At 62.8% G+C, this 24,812-nt stretch overlaps 3 protein-coding genes across 12 annotated transcripts in view; 2 read left to right on the top strand and 1 right to left on the bottom strand.

The window, feature by feature from the left end:
- Window positions 1–703: 703 nt before the first annotated feature.
- Window positions 704–10,807, top strand: TMEM150A (transmembrane protein 150A). The gene is made up of 7 exons (XM_054831495.1): window positions 704–997; window positions 3,164–3,211; window positions 5,560–5,631; window positions 5,792–5,859; window positions 5,996–6,123; window positions 7,102–7,279; window positions 9,073–10,807. Exons 1-7 carry the CDS (start codon window positions 918–920, stop codon window positions 9,315–9,317), a joined length of 819 nt encoding a protein of 272 aa, XP_054687470.1. The 5' UTR covers window positions 704–917; the 3' UTR covers window positions 9,318–10,807.
- Window positions 10,808–11,030: 223 nt separating this feature from the next.
- NFKB2 (nuclear factor kappa B subunit 2) lies at window positions 11,031–22,916 on the top strand. Of its 3 annotated transcripts, none has more exons than XM_054831469.1 (24): window positions 11,031–11,102; window positions 14,186–14,381; window positions 15,493–15,537; window positions 16,011–16,089; window positions 16,574–16,614; window positions 16,700–16,798; window positions 17,041–17,192; window positions 18,004–18,110; window positions 18,283–18,441; window positions 18,551–18,655; window positions 18,801–18,886; window positions 19,011–19,149; window positions 19,228–19,347; window positions 19,454–19,636; window positions 19,798–19,933; window positions 20,082–20,196; window positions 20,377–20,584; window positions 20,675–20,844; window positions 21,007–21,109; window positions 21,237–21,466; window positions 21,659–21,728; window positions 21,832–22,004; window positions 22,100–22,211; window positions 22,298–22,916. In XM_054831469.1, the coding sequence occupies exons 2-24, from the start codon at window positions 14,337–14,339 to the stop codon at window positions 22,417–22,419; spliced, it is 2,799 nt and encodes a 932-aa protein (XP_054687444.1). In that variant the 5' UTR covers window positions 11,031–11,102; window positions 14,186–14,336; the 3' UTR covers window positions 22,420–22,916. The 3 variants fall into 3 exon arrangements, with proteins under 3 accessions (XP_054687444.1, XP_054687443.1, XP_054687445.1); XM_054831468.1 differs by having other exon boundaries at window positions 15,424–15,537; XM_054831470.1 differs by lacking the exon at window positions 15,493–15,537.
- The window catches only part of PSD (pleckstrin and Sec7 domain containing), a 48,943-nt gene continuing 46,964 nt past the window's right edge, over window positions 22,834–24,812 (bottom strand). For all 8 annotated transcript variants that reach the window (XM_054831463.1, XM_054831466.1, XM_054831467.1 and 5 more), the window contains one exon: window positions 22,834–24,626. In XM_054831463.1, coding sequence (XP_054687438.1) covers window positions 24,387–24,626 — 240 coding nt within the window. In that variant the 3' untranslated portion in view covers window positions 22,834–24,386. The remainder of the gene's footprint in view (window positions 24,627–24,812) is intronic.

The raw sequence follows: 24,812 nt of genomic DNA, 5'->3' as shown, positions 1-24,812 counted from the left end.
CAGCCAAGGTGTCACTAACCATTTACTGGGAGTGCGAGATCAGTCACAGGGGCATAAACCGGGCCTTGTCTGCAAGAGGAAAGTTAAGCCCATGTTAACCCTCTTTCCATGCAGAAGTAGAGGGGACTGAGCAAGGTCTTCTGTGCCTGGCTGTTACCTGGTGCTGTACCTCTTGCCTTGCCCCTCTGCGGAGACAGTGCCCTTTGGGCCACGCTTGCTGGAGGAGCCCACGGCCTCGTGGACGTGGGCACAGGGATGGTGTTTGGGGCAGACAGAGCATCATCTGTGGTTGGGGGGGGGGGTAGACCCTAGCGCCTGCAGCCAGCTGCCGCTATCCAATTCAGCCTTGGCAAACGCTGCTCCAGGCTGCACCTCCAGGGACGGGGTGTTTGTTGCTGGGCGGTGCCTTCCCGTCCCCTCCGCCCTGTTTTTGCCGAGCAGGAGCCTGTCCCTCCACCCCGGCTGTGTCCTGCAGAGCATAAGGCGCAGCAGCAGACCGCGCTCCCGGGGTTGCTCCGGCCGCAGCCCGCCTGCCCCGCGGACCGGAACGGTAGCGGCTCCGTGCCATCCCCGCTGCCTGCCTTCCCCGTCTCTGCCCGGCCAGGAGTGCCGGCGCATTCCCCCGGGCCGGCAGCGCGGCCGCCACGTGGCGCCCCGGGCCGTCCCCGCTCCCCGCCGGACGGGGCGGGCCCTGCCCGCCGAGCGGGACGCGCTGCCCGCGGGGTGGGGCCGGGCTGGGCTGTCCCGGCACGGCTCGGCTCGGCTCCGCACGGCCGGACCTCGCTCCTCCCGCCCGACCCCCCGGCCCCGGCCCCATCCCGGCCGCCCATGGGGAGTGCGGCCCGGCGGCGGCCCGGCAGCAGGAGGCAGGGGGGAGGCTCCCCCGGCGGCCCCGCTCGCCCGTAGCCCGGCGGGGCATGCCCGGCCCCAGGATGCCGGCCTGGGGGATCCTGCCCGTCACGCTGCCTGCCTTCACCATCACCGGCATGTGGATCGTGTGAGTGCCGCGGGACGGACCGGAGCCGCACCTCCGGCAGCGGGCCCGGGGTTACCCGGGCTGCGGGACGGGACGCTGTGGGGCAGGGGGGCTGGAGAATGCTGCGGGATGCTGCAGCGCGGGGGGGTTGCAGGGTACAACTGGGCCTGCGTCATGTTGGGGTGGTTCTGCATGCTCAGTCGCTCCCACACCTCCCCATCACCCCACAACCACCCTGTGTGGTCACTGCGTCCCCTGCTGCGGCGCTGGCGTGTGCCTCCCTGGCCTCGCACCCCCGACACCCTGTGGGGTTGTGTGCCCCTGTCCGGGCGTGAGCACGGCCGATGCTTAGGCAGCACGGGAATGCCCTTGGGAGTGATGCCACCAGCCCAGGTCCTGTAGCACCGTGGCTGTAAGCAGCACATGGGCACCCATCCTGGCCCCAGGTGGGATGGATGTGAGGGCCAGGGGACATTTGTCCCTTGTGCTGGGGGAGAAGAGGCTGTGTCACCTGGGTGAGCAGCTCTAGCCCACCCTGCCGGTCCCTTTCCCAGGCCTTGTCCCTGGGATCTCTGCTGGTCACGTAGGGCTGTCCTGCCCCAGCCCATCAGTCCCCTGTGCCACTGCTGCAGGGGTGGTGGGCACTGGATGAGGGACTTTTCCAAACGTACAGGGAGCCCCAGCATAGATGATGGGACTGTCTGAGGTGTGGGATGGAGCAAATGTATCCCATACCACACAGGTCCCTCTGTGAGCTTTCCCTCTGTCCCCCTTCACAACAAAGCTGAATGCCGACCCTGGTGCAGGGAACTCGTGCTCCAAGTTATTCCCCTGGACAACTCGTGAAGCCCCAACCATCTCCCCTGGGAGACCCTGAGGGGCAGATGCTCCTCTAGCCTGGAACAGCATGGGTGGGTGGGAGGTGCTGCTTGTGGTCCTCACAGCCACAGCGCCCTGGGAGGGGGGGGTCTCGGGCCCTTTTTCTGGCCCCAAACATGTCCTGCAGCTGCCCCAGGGGACAGTGTGCCTCTTCAGCCCAGCGGCAGGGTGAGGCTGGGTGGTTGCATGGGCCCCACGGGCCATGCCTGGGATGCAGAGCCTTGAAGGGGGGACTGGGTGGGTGGGGGCACATCTCACTGGGGGAGGGCGGTGCTGTTTGTGCCTCTCTCGGCTTATTCCCCCCCCTCTCAGGAGGGCTGGGATGGGGTCTGGGTGCCTGGGGGAGACCTGTGCTGGGAAGTGGCTGGGTGAGGGGTCTGCGGGGGGGCGATGCTTTTGGTGGGCAGCCCTTGGGGTGGGCAGCACTGCCCATTGGTTCCGTCCAGCTGTCCTGCTCTTTGCCCCGGCACCTCTGTGCTGGGATCATCCTTTTTGCAGCCTGGCTGTTACGTGGCCAGCTCAGGCGGGAGAGGTGTTTTCTTACCGGTGTTGGGGCCTATTTTTAACCTGAGTTGTTTATGGCCGCTGGCAGCAGTGATTTGAACAGTGTGGGGCTGCCCGCTGCTGCGGCTGCTGGGCAGGAGGGCTCCTCGCAGGCTGGGGGTGCCACGGGGCCAAGACCCCCCTGGAGCTGAGCAGGATGCATGTCATGAACCCCTTGTTACGCTGACCGAGGTGCAGGGGTGATTCCTCAGTGAAATGCTCGATGGAGCTCATTGCTGAAAATGCCCTGCCAACACACCAGCTACTTTTCCAGACTTCTTTTAGCTCCGGGTGCTGGCCAGCCAGGGGCCGGGGGGAGCACGACAGAGCTCAGTGGCCATCGGGTGACACCCTGCATGGCTGTAGGCTGGTGGAGAGCCCCGATATCAGGGTAGGGGGCTCTGCTGCAGAGCAGCCCCCCAGAGCCCAAGGAGCACGGCAGCACGATGGGGAGGAGCCCCCCCTTGCAGGAGCAGCCGCACAGAACTGGAGCAAGAGGTGGCTCTTGGTGAGGATGGGGGTACCATGCAGGGGGACCTGGTTCCAGCAGTGGGAGCTCCCCGGGGCCTGGGCTGGGCTCACGCACTTGCTTTTCTTTTTCCTGCTTTGTAAAGCCAAGAGGTACCCCAGGGCAGGTGCTGGCCCCTGGCAGGCAGCGAGGGCTTGTACCCCCCGCTCCCGTGGCTGGTCCCTGTGTGCCGACCGGGAGCGGGGATGCAGGAAGGCAGGTGGCTGCAGTAATCCCTGTTGTTGTCTCTCCCCCAGGTACGCCATGGCGCTCTCCAACAACCACATCTGCCCGGTTCACAACTGGTAAGGCCTGGGGGGGGATGGTGGGGGCTCATCGCCATCGACTGGCTTGGTTAGAGACCCCGGTAGTGCTGGGTCCCCCTCCAGACCTGTCTCACTTAAACCGTGCCATGCTGTGCCGGACCACTGGGAAGCTGAGGTCCCCCTGCACCATGATGGTGCTGAAAGGGGGAGTCAGTGGCCAGGCTGGCCCGGGGAGGGGGCTGAGATGGCAGGAGAGGTGGGAGCATCAAGTTGGGCACAGAGCCACCTTCTCCCCCAGCAGTGATGGTGGTGGCAGTGATAGGGTGCAGTCGCCCCAGGACATGTGTCTCCTGTCTGGCCCACGAGTAGCTTTTGGGAGCAGAGCTGCTTGGTGATTTGCTGCTGGCAGGCTCGGGCCCTGTGTTTGCAAAGCGGTGAGGATGCCAAGGCCGAGCAGGGCTATCGAAAGCCACCCACCCTCCCCCGCCCAGGCTCGCCTGCGGTTACGGCTGCTCCGGTGAATGGTCCAGCCCTGCTGCAAACCAGGCGGGGAGAAGGAGGCCATTGAAAAAACACAGCATGGAGAAAGTATGAAAATAAATGGTCAGGGAATTACAGAGGGCCGTGTGTCTCCATGGAAAAGGTTGAAGCTTGCTTGCTTGAGGCTAAATCTGGCAGTGCCAGGGGGACAGGACGGCCCTGCAGCACCCAGCCACCCCACGGGCTGAGCTGCCTGCAGCACCCCGGGATGGGGGACGAGATGTGGGAGAGGCAAGGGCTGGGAAAAAAACAACCCTGTTTGCTCTCTTGGCAACTTCTGCAGGGTTTTTGGCTTCTTGTGTCTTCTTAAAAATCTGCCCAGAAAATTCCATGTTAGTTTAATTCTTGCTGGAGTGTTTGAAGGAGAAGGGGGGGAAAAAAAAACCCACTGCCATTTCCTGCCTGATGGCTGATTCTGCCCTGGGAAGAATGTGTGTGTCGGGTTGTCTCCGCCACACAGCCAGCCCTTAATGATGAATAATGCTTCCCGGCCTCGGGCTGCTCGCTTTAAACAAAATAATAATAAAAAAAAACCCTCCCAAACCAAACACGGCCCCAAGAGCAACCCTTGAGGAGGCCATGGGGCTCCACGCCTTGCCGGGGTTTCGCAGTTGAAAACAAAGCCACCAGTAAATGAGGAGACTGAAAAAATACCAGAGCCCAGCCCAGTCCTTTCCAAAAAGGCCCTTTTAACCATGCGCTTGCTGAGCAGCTGGAGGCTGCTGATGGTCCGTGTTGGCCAGGGACAGGGCGGCGCTGGCCCCCCCACGGCTCCTGTCCCTGCATGGGGCTAGGGGTGTCTGAGGGGGCCCTTTGGGGCACAGCGCTGTGGGCTCCCTGCCTGCAGGGTGAGGAAGGGGCCCTGCTCAGCCATGCCAGGCAGAGGTGCCGGGTGCCTGGGTGATGCTGCAGCAAAGGGGCGCCCAAAAACTCGCTGCAATTGTGTGCTAGCTCCTGGGAGAGCCAGGAGGGTGAGGTGGCACATACCCCTGCGGGGGGTGGAATTCAGTTACAGTTGCAGGCGGCAGCTGTGGTACAGGAGGGTGTCTGGGGCTGATAAGAGCTCTGGGTTCCCCGGGCTCGCAGGGTCTGTGGCTGCCGGAGGTACTTCCACGGCTCTGGTGGCTGCAGGCAGCAAAGCTCTGCCCCAGCCCGCCAGTGCTGGGGGCTACTAAGGGGCCCCCGGGGGGATGCCTTGCTGCTGTGCTGGGCTCCTCAGGGCAGCCTGGGGGCTTGCTCCTGTTGTGTGTCCCCTCAGGCAGCTCCCAGCCCCCACTGGAGACGGTGCCCGCCCTCCCCGCCCCAGCAGGGTGGCACTGCCCTGGGGTGCCGTGGCCGTGGAGGCCGTTTCCCGCTCAGCTCGGTGTTCCTGCCCATCCTGTGCAAGCCCAGAGATGTTGGTGGCTGCGCGCCCAGCCCCACCTGTGCTCCCACCCCAGGGCTGTGTGTGCCAGGGCTGGCACGTGGGTGCTCCCACTCCTGCTCAGGACTCAAGGCTGTGAGAATCCCCCCCCGAGCCCAGCACCCCGGTCCATGCACCCAGTGGGTGTGTGCAGCCCCCTGCCCTGCTGTGGCCTCTTCCTCACAGGCAGGGACTCGGGGTGGGCAGCAGAACCAGCAGGCAGGGGACAGGCTGTGGAAACCCAGGGCATGATGCTCCCAGGGGACCCTGTCGGGCAGTGGGTCATTCCCTGGATGAGCTTGGCCCCAGGGTGCGGGCACATCCCCAGGGTGAGGCTGCGTTCTCTGGGTGGCAGCTCGGCTGCCCTTGCAGGGGCTGTGGGCAGGGGCAGGAGGGTCCTGGGCACTGCGGTGGCTCTTCCAGCCCATCCTTTTCTTCCCTGCAGGACTTACAACCAGTCGTGTGGCGTGGATGGCCCCGGCTCCTGCTGCACGCTGGACCACATCCCCCTCGTCAGGTGAGCAGCTGTGGGGTGGGAGCACAGGGCCAGCCGGGGGTCAGAGCTGCTCTGAGAGCCCCCTGGGGCAAACCAGGAGCGTGTCCTAGGTTGGGGGGCAAGGACTGCACACCAGTGACCCCCAGCTGAGGGCTCCCTGGGCCTTGCTTTGTCCCCACAGCAAGTGTGGCACCTTGCCTCCTGAGAGCTGCTTCTTCAGCCTCATCTGCAGCCTGGGCTCCTTCATGGGTAAGTGCCCACTGCTGGGGAAACGGGGCTGGGAGCGGGGTGCCCTGCGGAGCTCACCCTCCGGCTGGCAGGGCAGGGACGGGTGGGAGGGTGTGCAGGCGGCGGCGTGCGATGGGGCTGTGTCTCCCTCCCGCAGTCATCCTGGTGGGGCTGCTGCGCTACGCCCACCTCCTGGAGCGCCTCGGGCCGTCCCTCCTCAACACCCTGGGGCTGGCCACCGGCTGGGTCTGCGCCGCCGGCCTCATCATGGTCGGCAATTTCCAGGTAAAGCATTTCCTCGGGGGGTCCCTGGGGTCAGGGGAGACGGGAGGGGGCCTTGGCCGGAGCAGGGCAGTGGCAGCGCTCGGCAGTGTAGGATTTGGGATGGTGGTTTTGTTTCAACCCCCATCTCTGTGCATTCCTTCACCTCTGCCCAGTGCTACTGTTCCCCACACGTTGGGACTCCTCTTTGCTTGTGCACTCATAGTTTAGGGTCCAGATTAAGCTGCCGGTTTAACTCTTGTCTGAAACCCCCTGCACGGTCTGTCCCCTCCATGGGCGCCTGACCCTCTGCAGGCACAGATGCGCCATCCAGGCAGAGGAGACCCAGCCAAGCTGCCAGTGCTCCCGCTGCCCAGCATCGCTCTGTGGATGTTTGCTGCTCGGGGGGCAATGCCAGGAAACGTGTCTGGGCAGAGCCTGCACTTGCAGGGTCCGGAGCGGTCCAGGGCTTGGCGGCAGCCGGCAGCGCTCACCCCATGCCTGCGCTGCCAGGCACCAGGCTCCCGGCAGCTGCCTGCCCTCTGTCTGCAGCAGCCAGTCCCTTCTGCTTGGCAGGAGGCTGCTGCTGGCACCGCCCCCCGGGAGAAGCTTTGCTGGCCCCACTCCCACTTGTGCCCCAGCCGTGGCTCAGCAGCTCTGCTGAAGGCAGGGCTGTGACCCCCAGGAAGGGGAGCGAGTAGCCCCAATAATGCTCAGGAGCAGAGGGCAGCCCCTGCCCCGTGGCCTTGGGCATAGCAGGGCTGTTAGCCAAAGGGGCTCAGGAGCTACGACCCCATGGATGAAGGAAACAGAAGCACTTTGGGATCCCAGCAGCAGCTGGTGAGTCCAGAACTGCTCCTTAGCCGGGAGTTCGGCATGGGGCGAGCTGCCTGGACCCACTCCTGGCACTGCCTACCCCCCTGCATGGGCATGAACCCACGCCGCTGGAGCAGAGCCGTGCTGGGGCAGTGTCCCAGGGTGCCAACGGTCTCTCCTCTGCAGGTGGATCACGCCAAGGTGCTGCACTACATTGGGGCGGGGGTGGCCTTTCCCACCAGCATGCTGTTCCTGCTACTGCAGTCCGTCCTAACCTACCGTATGGCCAAAACCCGTGGGCAGTACTGGACCGGCCACTTACGTAGCATCCTCACCACCGTGGCCTTCATCACTCTTGTCTTCAGTATCCTTCTGAAGGGTGCGGGGGGGAGGTTCAGGATGGGCTGGCAAAGGATGGACCTCCCAGGGAGTACGCACCCCGTGTCCTCCATCCTTTGGTCTGGCAACATGGCACGGTGCCAGGAGAGGGGCTGGGCAGGGAGCTGAGGCCGGGCAGCTCACTGCAGGAGTGGGCTGGGGGAGCAGCAGTATCAGGGCCATGCTGGGCAGGCAGGGGCTGCGTGGGGCAGGGATACTGGTGGGCATCTCTCAGTGCGCTGGGGTGCCCTGAACCAGCCCTGCCCTAGCTGCTGCAGCCCAGCCCAGCCACCACTGCAGGCTCCAGCCCCACACTTTGTAGAGTGGAAGGGCTGGTTAATTGTTTGGGGTTTTTTTAATGAGACAAAGGTATGTTGAGCCCTCGGCAATGCAAAGTCCATCTGAGTTACCTATATGACCGAAGCTGAGCACAAAAGTGCTCTGTGTGGCTGCCAGGCGGGTGCGTGGCAGTGCCTCTGCCAGCCAGGGCTCACCAGCACCTGCCAGTCGACCTGCCTGTGGGACAAGGGTGAGCACCCTGGGGTCTGCAAACACCGTGCCAGGAAGGAAGGGCACGGCAGCAGGCAGAGCAGGGTTGGAAGAATGGTCCTGAGTGTGTGGCTGGAGAGCCAGGGGCTTATTTGGGACTGAGGTTAGGGATAAATTGGGAAACAAGGTGGTGGTTATTGGGCAGGAAGGGGAGAAAGCTTGCGGTGTCCACAGGTCCAAAGAGGCCGGCTGGGGTCTGGCTGGGGCGAGCAGCATGGGAGGAGCCTGGGGGGGTGCTGGAGGGTCCTGCTCTGTCACTGCAGCAGGCAGGCGGGCAGGAAGCAGGCAGGGAGCTGGGAAGGGCAGGAGTGCCACAAGGCTGTGCCAGCTGGGAGGGACAGGCAGGGCATGTGAGGATAAGGAAGACAGGACTGGTGCCTGTCTGCCGTGGCCATGCTGCTCTGTAAGCACTGGGGACTGGAAGTGGGAAAGCAGCGAGCTGTGGTGGGGACAGTGTGGCGAAAGGGCTGGGACCTCTCCCGGTGGGATGGGGGGAGTGAGCAGAGGGCTCTGCCTTGCACAGGTCAGGTCCCTGCCTCTCCAGCTCTCCCAGATCTTGGTCTTGCTGGCAGAAGGCAGGTACTGCTGGAGACTTCACCCGGGGGGCTGGGGGATGTACCTGCCTTCTCCCTTTACCCATGGTGGCTCTGGCAGCGTGCTTCCTTGGAGATCCCCAGTGGGGATGAGAGAAGCATAAAGAAGCTCTGGCAGTGGTAGGACCTGGAGGAGAGGGAGCAGGACCCCTCTCCGGGGTCAGCCAGCCGGCAGCACAGAGGGACAGGGGGTGCTGGGACACAGCAGCCCAAACCCCCTTACTGAGAGGATGGAGGACTGATGAGTTTTATTGACTTTGACTGCATCCCACAGGAGGATGAGGAGTGTTAGCCTGCTTTGAGGAAGAGGTGAGGGCTGTGGGGAGGGTGAGGCAGCCAGGCACCCAGCTTGCCCTGAGAACTGCAGCCTGAGTTTCCCCTGCCCCAGCCTCTTCAGAAAATCCCCGCCTGGCATCGGTCCCATGATTTACTGAGGCTGGTTTGGGCACGTGTGCCACCGCCTCACCCATGCTGGGGCCCTCCCAGTACTGGAGGAAGCATGTGGAGTTTCTTGGTCTTAAGGGTGGTCGTGTGTTTCCTGCAGAGGGGGCTGCTCACGCAGCAGTGGCAGTGGGATGTGGTCCTCCATGGGGTGGTTGGGGTCCAGCTGTGCTTTCCTTGACAGGGATGCCCTCAGGCGGTGTGTTCTTCATCCAGGAGAGCTTCGTGCTGCAGCATGTGGCCGCCCTGTGCGAGTGGATGTTCATCATCAATGTCCTGGTCTTCTATGGCACCTTCACCTTTGAGTTTGGGGCCATCTCCACAGACACCTTCCTGGTCCTGCTGAAAGCCAGCCGGGCCCCCAAAAGTTACAAAGGCGAAAGTGGCGTGTCCAGCACGGCCCACATCCACAGCCGTGTGGAGGGCCTGGCCATGGCCTGACCCTCACGGGGGGTGGACTCAAGGCTCACGGCAGGGACCACCAAATTGGGCTCTGCTGGTGACTCCCCTGTCCTGAATGTCTCCAAGATCCTGGCTGCCTCTGGGTGTGTGTGTGCATGCACACGTGGGCGTGCGGTGCCATCTCCTTCTAGTGGGAGCTGTGGCCAGGGCTCCTCCAGCAGCCAGTGTCCCCTGTAGGAGCTGCCCCCTCCCTGCCCACAGGGTTTGGGGTCACGGCTGGGCTGCAGGGATGCCAGCCCGGTGCTGGTATCGGCAGAGCTGGGATCTGCCCCTGAGCCTCTGGGGTTGCCCCGTCCGAGTCAGGGACTGTTGTAGGCAATCATACAGAGGCCCCCTTCTGTGAGGGATGTGGGGGCGCAGGGGGCTCACCCTCCCCTCACCACGAAGACCTGGTGCGCTGGGGAGGGAGGATGGCTGTTCCTCCCTCCTCCGCAGCCATGGGGGCAGACTTAGGCAGGGCAAGCCTTCCAGCCGGCACTCTGACTGTCAGAGGAGCCAAAAACCCAGAGTGCCTTTTACCTTCCTCGGCAGGTGATGGCAGTGCCGGTCTCTCTGCACCTCCAGTGAGGATGGCAGCGGGGGTCTTTCCCTGCCTGCATGGGGGTAGTGCCTTACGCTGCTGCAGGATGACACCAGCAGCCCTGGTGGGACCCTGCTGGCCCTCCCAGCCAGGGCTCTCGCTGCTCAGGGCCTTCCGTGCCTCCAGTTGATGACTTTCCCACATTTGTTGAGCTTGGAGGAGAATTGCTGAGGCAGGTTTCACCTCCTGGGCCACGGCATTCCTGTTGCTCCCTGGCAGTCGCCTAGGTTAGGAAACGGGTCTCCGCATTTACCGTCACACCGGAGATGTCCTGCAAGCACAGTGTCTGCAGAGCGGCAGATTTCCCCTCCATAGCACTGCCAGCCTAAACTGTCCTGCTGGGGAGCCTGCACGCCTCAGCTGCCAGCCCTCCCACCCGGGGAGGACAGGCACAGAAAGGGGAAGCGCTGTCTGTAGGAACAGAGGAAGCGCACGCCCTGTTCTGCTGGGACTCCCAAATCCGTCCTCCTGTGCCTTCCCCAGCGCCTGCCTGGTGAGAGCCTGTCCTGCTCAGCCCCAGCCTCCTCGGGCTGAGTCCCAGCCTGGCATCGCACAGGCGGGGATCTGGGGGTGCTGAGGGTGAGTGTAGAGAGGGATGAATGAGTGTGTATGTGCGTGTATGTATGTGTGTGTATCTATAGATCTACATATATATATATACACGTATATATATATAAATTTTCCATTGTCCCTGAAGAGGGGCATTTGCTGCTGCTGTGCACATTGATCAGGTTGGGCTTACTAATTTGCCCACCTTTTCAAAATCGGCCTATAAATCCACCAGTATATGTAGTTCGAAGAGAAGCATTTCTGACTTTTATATCTAATATATGTTTAAAAAATATATAAAGAGAGAACAGTGAATTTACAATAATAAAAGTGAAAATCAACCAAGGCCAAGGCAGACCATCCTTCCCCACTGTGCTGGACTGGGGCAGCGACCGGCTTTGGGGCCGGGGTCCTTCTCCCGGGTGTCAGGCTGGTGGGAGACAAGCGCTTTCACCCGGGATGCAGCAGCCTGGACAAGCACGTCCCATCCCGTCGGGGGGTCCCCCGGCCCCCCCCTGCCGCTCTCCCCGCCGGGGCGGAGCCGGGCCCGGGAAGCCCCGGGAGGCGGAGCCGTGCCGGGACTTTCCCGGGGCCGCGGCCGGGGCGAGGCGGCCGCGCTGGGGCTGGGGCTGAAGGTAAGCGGCCGGGGCGGTGCGGGCCGGGCAGGCTGCCAGGCAGGGGGGCAGCCCGGGGTGGGGGCCGCTGCCCGGGGTGAGGCTGAGCCTGCGGGGCAGGGCTCTTCCATCAGTGGAGAGAGCAGCTCGGCCGAAAGCATCCGTGTGCCCGGCCCCGGCCCGGGGGGGATGCGCCGGGGAGATGCTGAGCCTCGCTGCTCAGCCTGGCTGCCCCCCGTGCACAGCAGCCTCCCGCGCTCTGCCTGGGCTGGGCTCCTCAGCTCTCGGGATGTGCACACTGGGGTGATGGGTGCACACGTGTTCTGATTCCCAGTGGAAAGGGCGCTGAACTGGTCGAGAGGTTTAAAGTTTCAGTGCCAGAGCTGCCCATCCCTGCTGAGGGTCTGCAGCGGCTAGCCCTCGGCAGCTCCTGGCCTCCCGCTCGCCATGGCTGCCACACCAGGCTTTGGCTGCCTCTTGGCCGGCTCTGGGGCTAGCTGGGAGAGATGTTGGGAAGATACAGGCTGGAGAGAGATCTGCTGTCTTGGCGTGGGGAGGAGAAAGCAAGTCCCAGTGCTGGTGCTGACACCCGTTTCCCTGCCAGTGGGGAAGCTGCTTATTTTCCTGTTTCTGCGTTGCTGGTGAATACTGCCCTGTCCCATGGCTCTCCCTCTGCACGCTGATCCCTGCCTGCGCAGTGAGCAGGGCTGGCTTGCTGCCTGCCCCGAGGGGAAGAGATCTGCACCCGCAGACTCAGCTAGCTCTACCCCAAAAGAAGCTGTGAACGCCAACACAGTAGTGATAGCGCGGGCAGAGTGGAAACCAGGGAGAGTGAGAGACAGCAAACACCCGGCTGGTGCTGAGAGGGGTTTTCTGAGGGCCCGCAGATATACAACTGGAGCCGATGGTTCATAACACAACAGCAAAGCAGCTGATTTACAGGCCCTAGAGGAGAACCATAAGATCAGTGGGTGGCTGGGGTTTGCCAAAACCAACTTGATAGCCACGATGGGAGTAAAGGCATTTTATGCAGAGATAACAAATGGCTTTGGTGCCTGAGGGCAGGCTGTCAGGGAGGGGAAGGCTTGGACAGTTTTCAGGGAGAGGGGATTTCTCTCTGCCATGCTTGCAGGTCAAGGACTCGGTTTCCAGGAAGGGTCTCAAAACAAAGTCCCTGTGAATGCTGTGTGAGAGGGACTCAGCAGCCTCTTGCCAGATCCTTGCCAGTAGCTGTTGGGACTCCTGGGATGGAGCAGAGCACAGGATTTGTGCAGAAACCAAGGTCAGGTATTTAGGGCCCTCATTTGCAGGCATTAGCAGGCCCCAGGGGAAACACAATGCACAGGGAATAGTATGTTAGAGGAGCAGCCAGCTGGGTGGCTGGAACGTGTCAGCTGTACAGCAGGGCAGTTCAGAGCAGAGCTGCGCTCGTGCCACCTCCTGCCTTTCTGGAGCACCCTTTCCCATGGCTGCTAAACGCTCCCGCCGCAGACAGATGGACAGAAGTGTCTTCCCACCTGTAGGGCATTGGCTCTGCAAGTGAGCTGGCTGTCACGGGAGGAAAGAAAATAGCACCTGCATTACTAGGTCACGTTCAAGGAGCTGCAGTTATAGAAGAATGGCTTTAACTTGTGCCACGTGCCAGTGGCTGGCCCTTAATTGAAGCAGTCTGGCTGGCATGGGGGGCTGCGCCAGTTGGGAAGGGTGCCATGGCAGTGCTGCACTCTGGGGCAGGGAGCTGGTGCTGCTCCGGGCAGTGTGTTGCAGTTGGGCTGCTTCCCATTCCCAGCAATGCCTGGAGAGTCCTTCCTGAGCCCTAGGAAGGTCTGAAGATAGGAATTAGCCCAGCAAAGGGGGACTGCAGTGTGTGTGCAAGCCCAGGGTCCAGGCCAGATGTGCTGGGTACCACGGAGCAGGAGATGCTACTGATGGCAGGAGGGGAGATGGGTCCCCTTCTGGGATGTGTGTGGGATAAAAACCAACTGTGCTACACTCCCAGGGGAAAACCAGGGTCCTGGGGCATGGCTGCTCAGCACAGGAGGCAGGACTTACCTCAAGAGCAGGTCTGAGGTTGCCTGAGGTTGCTCTTCCAGGAACAAGGAAGTGGATAATGACACTTCGGCTCTGCTCAATGGGCAAGGTGGGCTTCCTCTAACGCACACTGTGCAAACGTGCAGGCAGATGGCCAGCAACCTCCCAAGTGAGCCAGAGCTGTGCAGGCTGGGGAGATGCAGGAGTGACCCCATGACGTTCCTTAGTCATGCTGTTTGCTGCAACAACTGCAAGTGTCCGGGGCAGCGATGAGTGAGCTGTGAAAACCCCTCTAGAGGTGATGGGGCTGATAGCACTGGAGAAGGGGAGCTGTTCTGTTCAAGGGGCACAGTCTGTTCTCCAGCATCTTTGGCCCTGGGCTCCCCCAGCCAGGCTCAGCAGGTAGGATTTGAGGTGAGGAAGCACACTGAGGAAGGATGTTTGTCCCCTCCTTCACCTCTCTGGGAAATCTGTGCCAGCAGATGAGGTGGCTGGCTGATGGTGTCAGGCTGAGGCTGCCCAGGCAGGATGTTCGGCAGGATGTCTAGCGGGATCCCAACAGCAGGCAGCATGTGCTGCTTCCCACAGGCCAGCAGTGGTCGTGTCCATGCTCCCAGGCTTTTGGAAGCCCCTGCAGCATGGCAGGAGGAAGGCCCCACCTCCTTCGCAGTGCTGGATCTCTACCTTCACCCTCCTTCCACCCCCCACTGCACCTGCAGGTCCCTCAGACCCCATGTCCCGGGCTGCATCCCACAGGCAGGCTGGGCAGGGGCTGCTGGGCTCAGGTAGCGGGCCAGCTGGGAAAAACCTCGGGCCTGGGGTTACAGGGCAGCCCCTTTGGAGAACTTGAGTGGCTGGAAAATCTCCTTGAAAAGGCTTTTTTCTGCTTCTGAAGAATATGAGTCACACACGGGTTGAACAATCCCCTTCCTTCCCCTCTTCTCCCACACACCCAAAATCCCCTGAGCGGGACCTGCAGCAACCACTGATTCAGAAATTCATGGTATGAGGGCACCGCAGAGTCAGATAAGGTGGGTTTTTTTCTTTTTTTTTTTTTTCTTTCCATTGCTTAGTGAGGAGAAGAAATGTGGAGCAAGAGAGTGTGCCCGGAGGCTCTGCTCTGATCCTGACCCTTTGCTAGAAGTCTCTGGTGGTTTCCCACAGTCAGGCAGACCTTGACCCCAGCGGGACCCACAGCTGTGGTAGCCAGCAGTCCCCGCCGTGATGCTGGGGCTGGACAGGTTGCTGAGACCAGCCTCTTCCTCCCCGGTGAGTAGGAGGGTGCGAGAGCTGTGGGTGGCTGGGAAGGGGCCCTGCTGCTGGCAGTGTCTTGCTGGGGTTGGCGGGGAGCATGCGGCACTGCGTGCCAGGCCGGTGGGAGATGCTCCCACGGGGGGCTCTGGGGCTGCTGCTCCCGCTTTGAAACCAGATGCTTCTTAGCGAGAAAGAGGGAATGGGAACACGGATGGCAAACACCTCTCTCAGGCCACCCCCACAGGAAGGATGCAGGGGCTGCTATGTAAGTGGAAATTTGGGCAGCAGGGGAGCAGGAAAGCACCCCTTTGGGTACCTGGCAAGGGGGTGCCATGCGCCTGCTTTGGTCTGCAGAGTCCTGGAGAGCTTCTCCTGGCCGGGGGGGAGACACAGGGCTTTGGGGCAGCACTTTGGGGCAGCTGCTCCTGTTTGGGTTCAGGGGAGCTTGGAGGAGACATCCCCGTGCGGGAGGTGCATCATCAAGGTGAGATGATGCAGGGTACGGACCTGGGAAGCCCCAGGGGCTGCCACCAGGTTTTATGGCACACGTCCGGGTGGTTTCAGCCATGCTGCGCTGCAGGTTTTGTCAGGAAAGGATGTGATGGCTGGTCAACGGGGACTGGTGCCCGAAGCGGGGCAGGCGGCTGGGGACGGCGGGGGCAAACCCTCCATGGTTCCATGGTCCCGGGGGCGGGAAACTCGGGACCTTCGGGCGTTCCGGAGGTGCCAGGTAGTGCCCAAAGCGCCAGCAGCCGGGGGAGGCGGGCGGGCAGCCGCCGGGATTTCCAGCCCGCCCGGAGCCCGAAGCCCAAAACTCCCAGGCGGCGAGGAGACGGCGCGTCCCACCGCCCCCGGGCCGGGCCGGGGGAGCTGCCGGCGGGCGTAAGGGCAGCCGTGCCCCGCTCCGAGCCGTGCCGCGTCCCGGGCCGTGCCGAGCCGAGCCGTGCCGCGTCCCGGGCCGTGCCGTACCGGGCCGTGCCGAGCCCCGGGCCGCGGCGGTGGGGGGCGGGGCGGTGACGCGCGGTCCCGTCATTTCCCGGCTCGGCGGGGTTTCTAGGGACTTTCCGGAGCGGCGGTGCCTTCCTGCCGCCGCCGGTCCCCGCTCACCCCCGCGCTCTCCCCGCAGGCCGGCGGCCGGCCCCGCGCAGACATGGACGAGCAGTTCCAGCCCGTGAGTGCGGCACGGCTCGGCTCGGCCCCGGGAGGGGAGTCTCTGCCTGGTCCCGGCCCCGGGGCTGGGCTGGGGGCAGTGCCTGACCCACGGGTGGGGTGGGAGATGGGGGTCTGCGGGTGCCCCCGGGGTGGGAGATGGGGGTCTGCGCCCCACGCCCTGAGCGGGCAATGGGAGGTCTGCAGGTGCCACTGGGGTGGGAGAAGGGGGGGTCTGCGTCTGCCCCCGGGGTGGGGAGAGTGGGTCTGCTGGTGTCCCGGGGGTGGGCAATGAGCGGTCCGCACCTGCCCAGCCCGCTTCCCTGGGAGGGATGGGGATCTGTGCCTGTTCCCTCCCCCAAGGTGAGCAAGGGGGTCAGTGCCAGACTGCCGCCCACCCCAGGTGGGAGATGGGGACTGTGCCTGCCCCCCAGGGTGGCTGGAGATTCCAGCCCCAACACATTCATCACACTCATCTTTCCTCCTGTGTCCCAGTGCCTGGATGGAATTGACTACGATGACTTCAATTTCGGCTCCCACATGATGGAGCAGAAGGAGCCCCTGATGGAGACAGGTAAAGGCCCCTCTGGCTGTGCCCTCCCGGGGGTCCCCGGCTGCAGCGGGTTTTCCCAGCAGGCTGACTCACACCTCATAGTTCCCAGCAGCACCACGGGCTGTGTCCCCACTGGCCCCACTGTGGGCTGGCTGGGAATCCCTGCCCCGTGCCACCCAGGGGACTGTTTGGTCTGGCCCTGCTGCTCAGCCTACCAGGGACCTGAGATTGGGCTGTGACCCCAGGGCTCCACACTCCCCGAGTGCCAGAGCATCTTCTGACCCTTCCGTCCTCTCCCTGCCACTCTGGGTGCTGCTCCTGGCTGGGCTCTGATAGCACAGGGGCTGGGGGCCCTGAGCAATCCCATGGGGCAGACAGGGGTCACCTCACCTTCAGCGCCAACCCTGTACATCCAGCATCCTTACTGGGAGCACACACTTCGGTTATCCGGTGTTACTCACCAGTGCTTTGGTTATCCTCTGTTTCTCTCCTCTCTGTTCTCCAGTGGAAGGCCCCTACCTTGTCATCATTGAGCAGCCAAAGCAGGTAAGGACAGGTGTAGCTGTCACCCCCTGCTCTCATGGTGTCACGTTTGGGCCACCTTTGGCTGATGCCCTCTTTGTGTCTGCAGCGGGGGTTCCGGTTTCGGTATGGCTGCGAGGGCCCTTCGCACGGGGGACTGCCGGGAGCATCCAGCGAGAAGGGGCGCAAGACCTATCCCACTGTCAAGGTGAGTGCTGCCTTGCAGAGGGGACGGGGCAGCGTCTTTGGCTGGTGTGCGCGGACACCGGGAGGGTGCCTTGAAGGAAGGATGTGACCTGTATTTTAAGCTCTGCGCATCTCCTGGTGCTGGAGGGATGGGAGGGCTGCAGCAGGAGGTGTGGTGGCCATGGGGAGGGATAGCACAGGTTTGCAGAGTCCTGCAGGCTCCCAGGATATCGTACCTGACTCCCATCTCCTTTCTCCCCACAGATCTGCAACTACACTGGGATGGCCCGGATTGAGGTGGACCTAGTGACCCACAGTGACCCTCCCCGTGTGCATGCCCACAGCCTGGTGGGCAAGCAGTGCAACGAGGCCGGCAACTGCGTTGCGATCGTGGGACCCAAGGACATGACGGCTCAGTATGTGCGGGGGGGGACCTGGGGTGGCCTCTTGCCTATGCGGGGGGAAACTGGCGGGGCTGGCTGCAGCTTATGGACTGGGGAGAAGGGGGTTAGTGCATCCAGAAGCGGGGTTTGCTGGATGGGGCCAGGAGTGGGTTTAGACAAGGTCATTGGTACAGCTCTATCCCAAGCATTTTGCCCAGCTCTGGGTCTGGCACTTGCAGCTTGATTTGGGCTTCTGTCCTCGGGGTTGCAGCTCCCCAGCTTTGCAGATGACTTCTGTAGCCAGCCTGAGTCGCGGGGTTATTTGGTAAGTGCTGGCAGGCAGCTCCCTGCCCAGGCAGCTGCTGAGGCAGGAGCAGGCAGGCTCCTCGCTGCTCGGGTGCCTGTGTGCCCTGACACTGCTGGCCCAGCAGCTCCATTTGGAAAAGAGGGTGTTTTCCCTGAGTCTTCTGCTGGAGTGGGACAGGAGGGGCCAGAGCTGCCTGCACTTTACTGCTGCAGTTGCTATTACAAATCCAGCCCTGGCTGCTGGCTCAGCCTAGTGCCGTTTGCATCCCTCTGGCCTCCAGCCCTCCTGGTCCTTCCCTTTGGACTTAGCACCTGTGGGAGCTCGGAGTTCCTCAGCCACCTCTTTTCTGGACTCCTTTCCTGTCCTGTGTGGTTGCTCCTCTTATGCCCCACGCACATTGATCCCCCACTGCCCGAGCAGCACCACTCTGTGCTTTGCTCAGCTCCTTCCTGGTCATGGGAGCCCGTGTGGCCCCTGGGCCATCTGCTCCCATCCCTGGCACTCCCAGATCCCAGTGGGATCCCTCTCTTCCTCCAGGTTCAGCAACCTGGGTGTGCTTCATGTCACCAAGAAGAACATGATGGAGATCATGAAAGAAAAGCTGAAGCAGCAGAAGATGCGCAACAGGAGCCATCTACTGACAGGTGAGGGCAGCCTGGGGACTTGGTGGGACTCTGCACCCTGGGGAGGAGCAGAGACCCACTGTGGGGTGACAGCTGGGGGGCTGGGGTTAGCATGGGGCTGGAGGGGACAGGTGGGGGACCTGGAGCCCCATCCCCTCGCCTAACCTGATGGTATCTCTCCCTGCCCCATTAGAAGCAGAGCTGCGTGAGATCGAGCTGGAGGCAAAGGAGCTGAAGAAGGTGATGGACCTGAGCATTGTGCGGTTGCGCTTCACTGCCTACCTCCGTGACAGCAGTGGGAACTTCACGCTGGCTCTCCAGCCTGTCATCTCAGACCCCATCCACGACAGCAGTGAGTGTGGGGCCAGGCCAGGGAAGGGAAGGGATGGGGCAGAATGGGGTAAGGAGGTGAGGGATGCTCTGTCTGCCATGGCAGCTTCCAATGCCTCCTCACTCTGCAGAGTCCCCGGGAGCTTCCAACCTGAAGATCTCGAGGATGGATAAGACAGCAGGCTCTGTGCGGGGAGGGGATGAGGTCTACTTGCTGTGCGATAAAGTTCAGAAAGGTAAAAGCTGTTCCCTCCAGCTGAAACCTTCCGGAGGGGCTGCGGCGGGAGAGATCTGGGGCCCCTGGGTGGCCAGGTGTCTGTGTCCCTGGAGCCTGGCTGGGGCAGGGAGACAGGCGGTGCCAGGCGCCCCTTCTCTCCCCAGATGACATTGAGGTGCGTTTCTACGAGGATGACGAGAACGGCTGGCAGGCCTTTGGGGACTTCTCCCCCACCGACGTGCACAAGCAGGTATGGGGGAAGTGGAGGGGCAACCTACCGTGCCAGAGGCAAGCAGGTGCCCTGTGGGGTGATGGAGCCTCGTACCCAGCTCCGGGGAGGAGTGGGACCCCACGTCTGTCTGTCCTGCCCACAGTACGCCATCGTCTTCCGCACACCCCCCTACCACAAGCCCAAGATCGACCGTCCTGTCACCGTCTTCCTGCAGCTAAAGCGGAAGCGGGGGGGAGATGTGAGCGACTCCAAGCAGTTCACCTACTACCCCGTGGTGGAAGGTGAGTGCCCCCCAGGCAGGCCAGCGTGCCCCCCGCCGCCAGGGCTGCCTCTCACCCACTGCCCCTCTCTCCCTGCAGATAAGGAAGAAGTGGAGAGGAAGCGCAAGAAAGTCCTGCCTCAGTTTCCCCAGCACTTTGGCGGAGGCTCACACATGGGGGGTGCTGGCGGGGGGGCTGGGGGCTTCGGCTCTGGAGGAGGTGAGTGGGGACACCTCTTCCGTCTCCCAGCTTGGGTGGCTGCAGCCTGGCCCTGGGGGCTCCCCGCTCCCCTCCAGCTTCACCCGTCCTCCCCCTTGCTCCGCAGGCGGGAACCTCAGCTTCCCCTACTCCCCTGGGATGGCCTACAACAGCATCTACTCACCCGGCCCCCACCCTGTGGGGGGCTACCAAGGGGGCGTACAGATGAAGGGCCCCGAGGCGGAGGGGGCCAGGAGCGACAGGCAGGTGCCTACGGAGAGCACATACTGCAAGGAGCTGCAGAAGCATGGTATGCTGAGCTGGAGCCAGGGCCGGGGGACATCATTCAGGAGAGGGGGCACAGGTTGGGGATCTTAGGGGGTGGGTGCCGCTCTCCTCTGTGCCCAGGGGGATGCAGGAGAGTGAATGGGGCTGCCATTCATGGACGTGACGTCCTGCTTCTCCCCACAGCCCAGCTTTCCCAGCTGTGGATGCTGGCCCGTCGCAATGCCCATGCCCTGCTCGACTACTCGGTCACCGCTGACCCCCGCATGCTGCTGGCAGTCCAGAGGCACCTAGCTGCATCACAGGACGAGAACGGGGACACGTGAGTGCATGAGGGGTTTGGGGGGCAAAAGTGAGGAAGCCTTGTCGGCCGTCAGAGCCATTATGAGGGCTCTGAGGGGTGGGAGGTGACAGGGAGGACCCAGAGAGGCGTGGAGTTGAGCCAGGGACCATTCCCACTCTCTCCACAGGCCTTTGCACCTTGCCATTATCCATGAGCAGACGGCTGTGATCAAGCAGCTGATCGAGGTTGTCGTTAGCATCCCTAGCCAGCAGATCATCAATATCTCCAACAACCTGCAGCAGGTATGTGTTTCCCAGGACATCTGGTTCTCCTTTACCTGGAGCTCACTCTGGTTTCCCAACCCCAGGGGCTTCTGTTGTTGCTTCTGCTGGAGGGAGGCCGCAGGGCTGGCTGGCAAGGACAGTGGTGCAGGACTTAGCTCCTCCTGTGAGCGCTGCTGAGTTGTTGCTGCTGTCTCGCAGACGCCGCTGCATCTGGCAGTCATCACCAAGCAGCCCCAAGTGGTCCAGCTCCTGCTGCAAGCCCGTGCCGACCCCACCTTGCTGGACCGCTACGGCAATTCCCTGCTGCACCTGGCACTCCAGGCTGGTGATGAAGAGATGCTGAAGACGCTACTGGCCCACCTGGGCTCAGCTGCCCCTTACCTGCTCCGCCTGCCCAATTTCCATGGTAAGTGGGGCTGGGAGACGATGGGCAGGAACCCAGAGGTGCCATCGTGGGCTTGGGCAGACGGCTGCTGAGCCACTCCCCCTGTTGCAGGCCTCCTGCCTGTGCACTTGGCCGTGAAAGCAAAGAGTTTGGCCTGCCTGGACCTGCTGGTCAGGAAGGGAGCAGACGTGAATGCGGTGGAGAGGCAGGGCGGGAGGACCCCGCTGCATCTGGCTGTAGAGATGGAGAACCTGAACATGGCCACCCACCTGGTGAAGAAGGTACGGGGGGGATGGTGGGTTGGTGGCTGTGGGATGGGGTGCAGGCTTCCGCCAGGGCCCTGGGGGAGGTGGGAGTCCCCTGTGGTCTTGGGGTTACTAGGGGCAGGGAGGGGAGCAGCACCCAGGCAGCCCATCCTCACAGCCTCACGCCTTTTTCCATAGCTGGGAGCAGATGTCAACAGCCGGACCTTTGCTGGGAACACCCCCCTGCACCTGGCTGCTGGCCTGGGCTCCCCCACCCTCACCAAACTGCTCCTCAAAGCCGGTAAGGCACTGCCCTCCCTCCCCGCAGCCCCAGCTGCCAGTGCTGGGGAGTGCCCGGGCACAGAGCGGACCCTGGCACCCCAGGCCGACCCGCCCTTTTGGGGGCTCAGTCCACCCTTCCCTGACAGGGGCAGACGTGCTGTGCGAGAACGACGAGCCTGTGAGCCCATCCTCGTCGGAGGCCAGCAGTGACACTGACGCCGACCCCGAGGAGCAGGAGCTAGCCATGGAGCTGGGGGAACCAGCCCTGGCCATGGAGCGTGGCACCAACCCTGAGCCCCCTGCACAGGGGCACGGGCAGGCAGGGCACAGGCAGTGCCGCTGCCACACGCCCCTGGACCTGACTCGGAGCCAGAAGGTGTGTGTGGGGGGTCAAACCCCCTGGGAGTGTTTCTGCAGGGGCCACGGCAGGGATGGGGCAGAGCTCCAGGAGGTGCTCCTGTGAGGATGTCTCTGCCTCTCTGTGACCTGAGGAGAGCCGTGGCGTGGGGAGGCAGGGTGGGTTGGCCAGTGCTTTGGAGGACGCTGATGTCCGTGCATCCGTCTGCAGGTGCGGGAGATCCTGCTGCAGGCCTCCCAGCAGGGCCCCGAGGCAGAGCTGCCCATCGCCCCCCAGCCAGGTGAGCAGCTCCTCTCCCCCCAAAAGCGCTGTGCCTGGGCAAGGCAGGACCCTCCCGGCATCGGAGATGGGCAGCACATGATGGAGGCACCTCTCCCATGCAGGGAAGGTCCTGTCGCTGGACAGTGAGGAACTGCAAGGGCTGGAGCAGCTGCTGAACCAGGACTGCAGCGGGTCGGACTGGATCGAGCTGGCCAAGCGCCTGGGGCTCTGCAGCCTGGTGGAGACGTACAAGGACACCCCCTCGCCCAGCGTCAGCCTCCTGCGCAGTTACGAGGTCAGTGCCCGGCCCGTCTGGCTGCCAGTCAGCGCCTGCCCCTGTCCCCCATTCCCGTCCGGCCGCTGGCCCCGCTCAGTGCCCTCTCTCTGCAGCTGGCGGGGGGCAGCCTGGGGGGGCTGCTGGAGGCGCTGGACTCTATGGGGCTTCACAAGGCCGTGAGGATGCTCCACAAAACCGAGGCGCTGGAGAAGCTGCAAAGCACAGGTACGCGGAGCAAGGGGCTGTGGGGGGGTGTCCATGCTGTTCCCCTGACCCCCTATCACTGACAGCACCCGGGACTTGCTTTGCAGAGCTGAAGGAAGACAGTGCCTACGGCAGTGAGTCGGTGGAGGAGGAGCAGGCGCCCGCGCTGGCCCTCAAGCCGGGGCCGGGGGGTGAGCTGCCCCACAGCCAGCAGCCACAGGTGCACTGAGGGGCTGGCAGCCCCCACACACATCTGGGGGGGGCTGCATCGCCCCCTTTCCCTGCCCAGCCCACGCAAGTGCCTTCTGGACTTGGGGCCCAGCTGCCTGGACTCAGGAGGATGGGACGCAGCCGGCTCCTGCCCCCCTCTGCTCTTATTTAATGGTCCCTCTTCTGAATAAAGGGACACAGTTTCTATAAGCCTTTGCCCTCCCTCTCTCCAGCCCTGGTCTGGGAGTCTGGCAGCAAGGAGGCAGCTGCCAGCCCCTCCTCAGCATCCCTCCATGCTGGGGCTGTCCCCAACCACGGGGGAGAAACCACAGTGCACACAAGAAGTGAAGAGCAAGTTTTACTTCAGTAATCGAGAGACAAAGCTGTACAAAGGTTCTTCTCCCCCCAAGCCGCCTGGGACAAGGGTGGAATGTTTTTCTTTTTTTTTTTCTTCTTCTTTTTTTTTTTTTTTTTTTGCAATAGACTCAAAAGAGCAGAATAAAAAGTTTGACACATTCGCAAAGTCAGTGCTGAAACCAGCTGGGTCCCAGGTGGCTGAGAACAGCATGTGTGACAGCCCCCACCTGCAGCCCTTCTGCTGTCCCCGGACCCCTCCCTGGGCACTCCTGCGGCCACGCTCCACCACCGGCACCTTGCTCCAGACGAGCATCCTCCTGTCCTGCCCCAGCCCACCCCTCACCTTAGCAAGGGGGGAGCCCATGGCCAAGGAAAGGGCTGCACCACCACTGCTGCAGCATGAGGACCTCACAGCGCTGCAAACCAGGCTTTGCTGGCCACCTCTGAGGCCCCAGCCATGCATTGAAGCAGCAGCAGGGGAAGGAAAGCTGGCTCTGGCCTGTGTCAGCCCCACAGGGCAGTGGGGACCCCCAGGCCAACCCTGTCTTCAGGGTTCACCTCCCCCGTGGGAGTACTCGCATGCTGCTACCCCACACAGCCCAGGAATGATGCTCGCACGCAGGTGGTGCAAACTGGGCTGGTCCAGGCTGCCAGGGGGCTCATGAAGCACGGGCACATCAGCCCCCTGTGCCACAGCCGCAAGTGCAGCAATGGGTGCTGCCATCCCAAGGCTGCTTTTTTGGTGCTGGTGGCCGCAGAGGTGTCTGTCTCTGGAGGGTTGCTGGTACCGGAGTGGGGCTGAGGAGCAGGCAGCAGCACACACAGGAGTCCATGCTCAGCTTGCTGCGGGGGGGCGGGGGCTGGGTCTCCCCCTGAGTTCGTTTAAAAACCTCCTCCCCCAAGACTGCAGTGCCTACAGGACATGGCTGGGTTTGTGGTTTTGTGTTTTTAAACAGTTCCCAAAAAGCATCAAAAGTAACCCCAAAAAACCCTCCCTGGTGGTCAGCTTGATCTGGTACTAAAAAGTGCAAAACTGTATCACAAAAAACCGTTCAAAAGTTGTAAGAAAGCAGGGAGAGTGCAGAGGTGGCTGGCGTGGCAGGGAGGGGGCCCGGTGCTATTGCCCTGGCTCCCCTGGCCACCAGCCCCAGGAGAGGGGACAGGCCAGGGCTGGCCCCCTCCTGTCTCCCCCCCCATGGCACGACGGAGCTGGAGGAGAAGCGGCCGCTGGCTTTGTTTTGCTGTGTTTTTGTCTTTTTTTTTTAAACCACTGAAGAACTGAGCCCAGTGGGTGGGTTTCAGTTGTTCCCCTCCCCAGGGCAGGGGGACTGGGTCCCACAGCCAAGCGCAGGACAAGGAGGGGCAGGAACGAGTCTGATGGGGCCAATGGCGCGGTGTGGGCAGCTCCTGCGGGCAAGGACGGGGAACCATCCTGCTCTGCCACCATCTCTGGCAGAGGGGCCGTGGCCCTGCCTGGCTGGTGCTGGCGGCCAGGGAAGGGCCGTCACTGCCCCCAGCTCGTGCCGCAGACAGACGGACTCATGCAGGGTCTCGGCAGGCACGTGGCCTCCATCCTGGCGCCAGGAGGACAAGAACGGAGCTGCAGCACAGGCGGCTGATGCCCCTCGCTTAGGACTTCTGGGGGTGGCCAGGGGGCTGGCGGCCAGCACGCTCCGAGACATTGCGCTTCACCTTGGTGGCCATGCTGGAGGGATCTGCGTTGAGTGAGGGGCTGGAGCGGGATTTTTTCAGGCCATCATCCTCCCCACCCGCTGCGTCAAAGAGGGTGGACTCAAACGCTGCCAGGTCCTCAGAGCCGGCCTTCAGCTTGGCCCGCAACAGCATGGCATAGGTGCCATAGCGGGATTTCTGTGGGGCAGCAGAGAGAGGGGTTGGTGAGCTGGGCATTGTCCCTCAGCCTGCATCCCAGGGTCGGGGGGATGTTTGTGGTCCCAGAGCATGGCAGTGGCACAGTGCAATTCAGCTGATAGGTACGGTGGGTCCCTCACTCAGGATTGCCAAATGGGCAGGGGCAGAGGGGCTGGGGGCAGGGGG

Source organism: Grus americana, chromosome 7 (genome assembly GCF_028858705.1).
Source record: "Grus americana isolate bGruAme1 chromosome 7, bGruAme1.mat, whole genome shotgun sequence".
Classification (NCBI taxonomy): domain Eukaryota; kingdom Metazoa; phylum Chordata; class Aves; order Gruiformes; family Gruidae; genus Grus; species Grus americana.
The sequence above is the reverse complement of the archived record's forward strand: the minus strand, read 5'-3'. Positions and strand labels throughout refer to the sequence as shown.

Bases quoted from the DNA above. Each gene is read 5' to 3' on its own strand.
- TMEM150A (XM_054831495.1), top strand. From the start codon at position 918: ATGCCCGGCCCCAGGATGCCGGCCTGGGGGATCCTGCCCGTCACGCTG. The intron at 998-3,163 runs GTGAGTGCCGCG...TCTCTCCCCCAG, and splicing joins ATCACCGGCATGTGGATCGT to GTACGCCATGGCGCTCTCCA. The intron at 3,212-5,559 runs GTAAGGCCTGGG...TCTTCCCTGCAG, and splicing joins ATCTGCCCGGTTCACAACTG to GACTTACAACCAGTCGTGTG.
- NFKB2 (XM_054831468.1), top strand. From the start codon at position 14,337: ATGCTGGGGCTGGACAGGTTGCTGAGACCAGCCTCTTCCTCCCCG. The intron at 19,150-19,227 runs GTGAGTGCCCCC...CTCTCCCTGCAG, and splicing joins CTACTACCCCGTGGTGGAAG to ATAAGGAAGAAGTGGAGAGG. The intron at 21,110-21,236 runs GTAAGGCACTGC...CTTCCCTGACAG, and splicing joins CAAACTGCTCCTCAAAGCCG to GGGCAGACGTGCTGTGCGAG.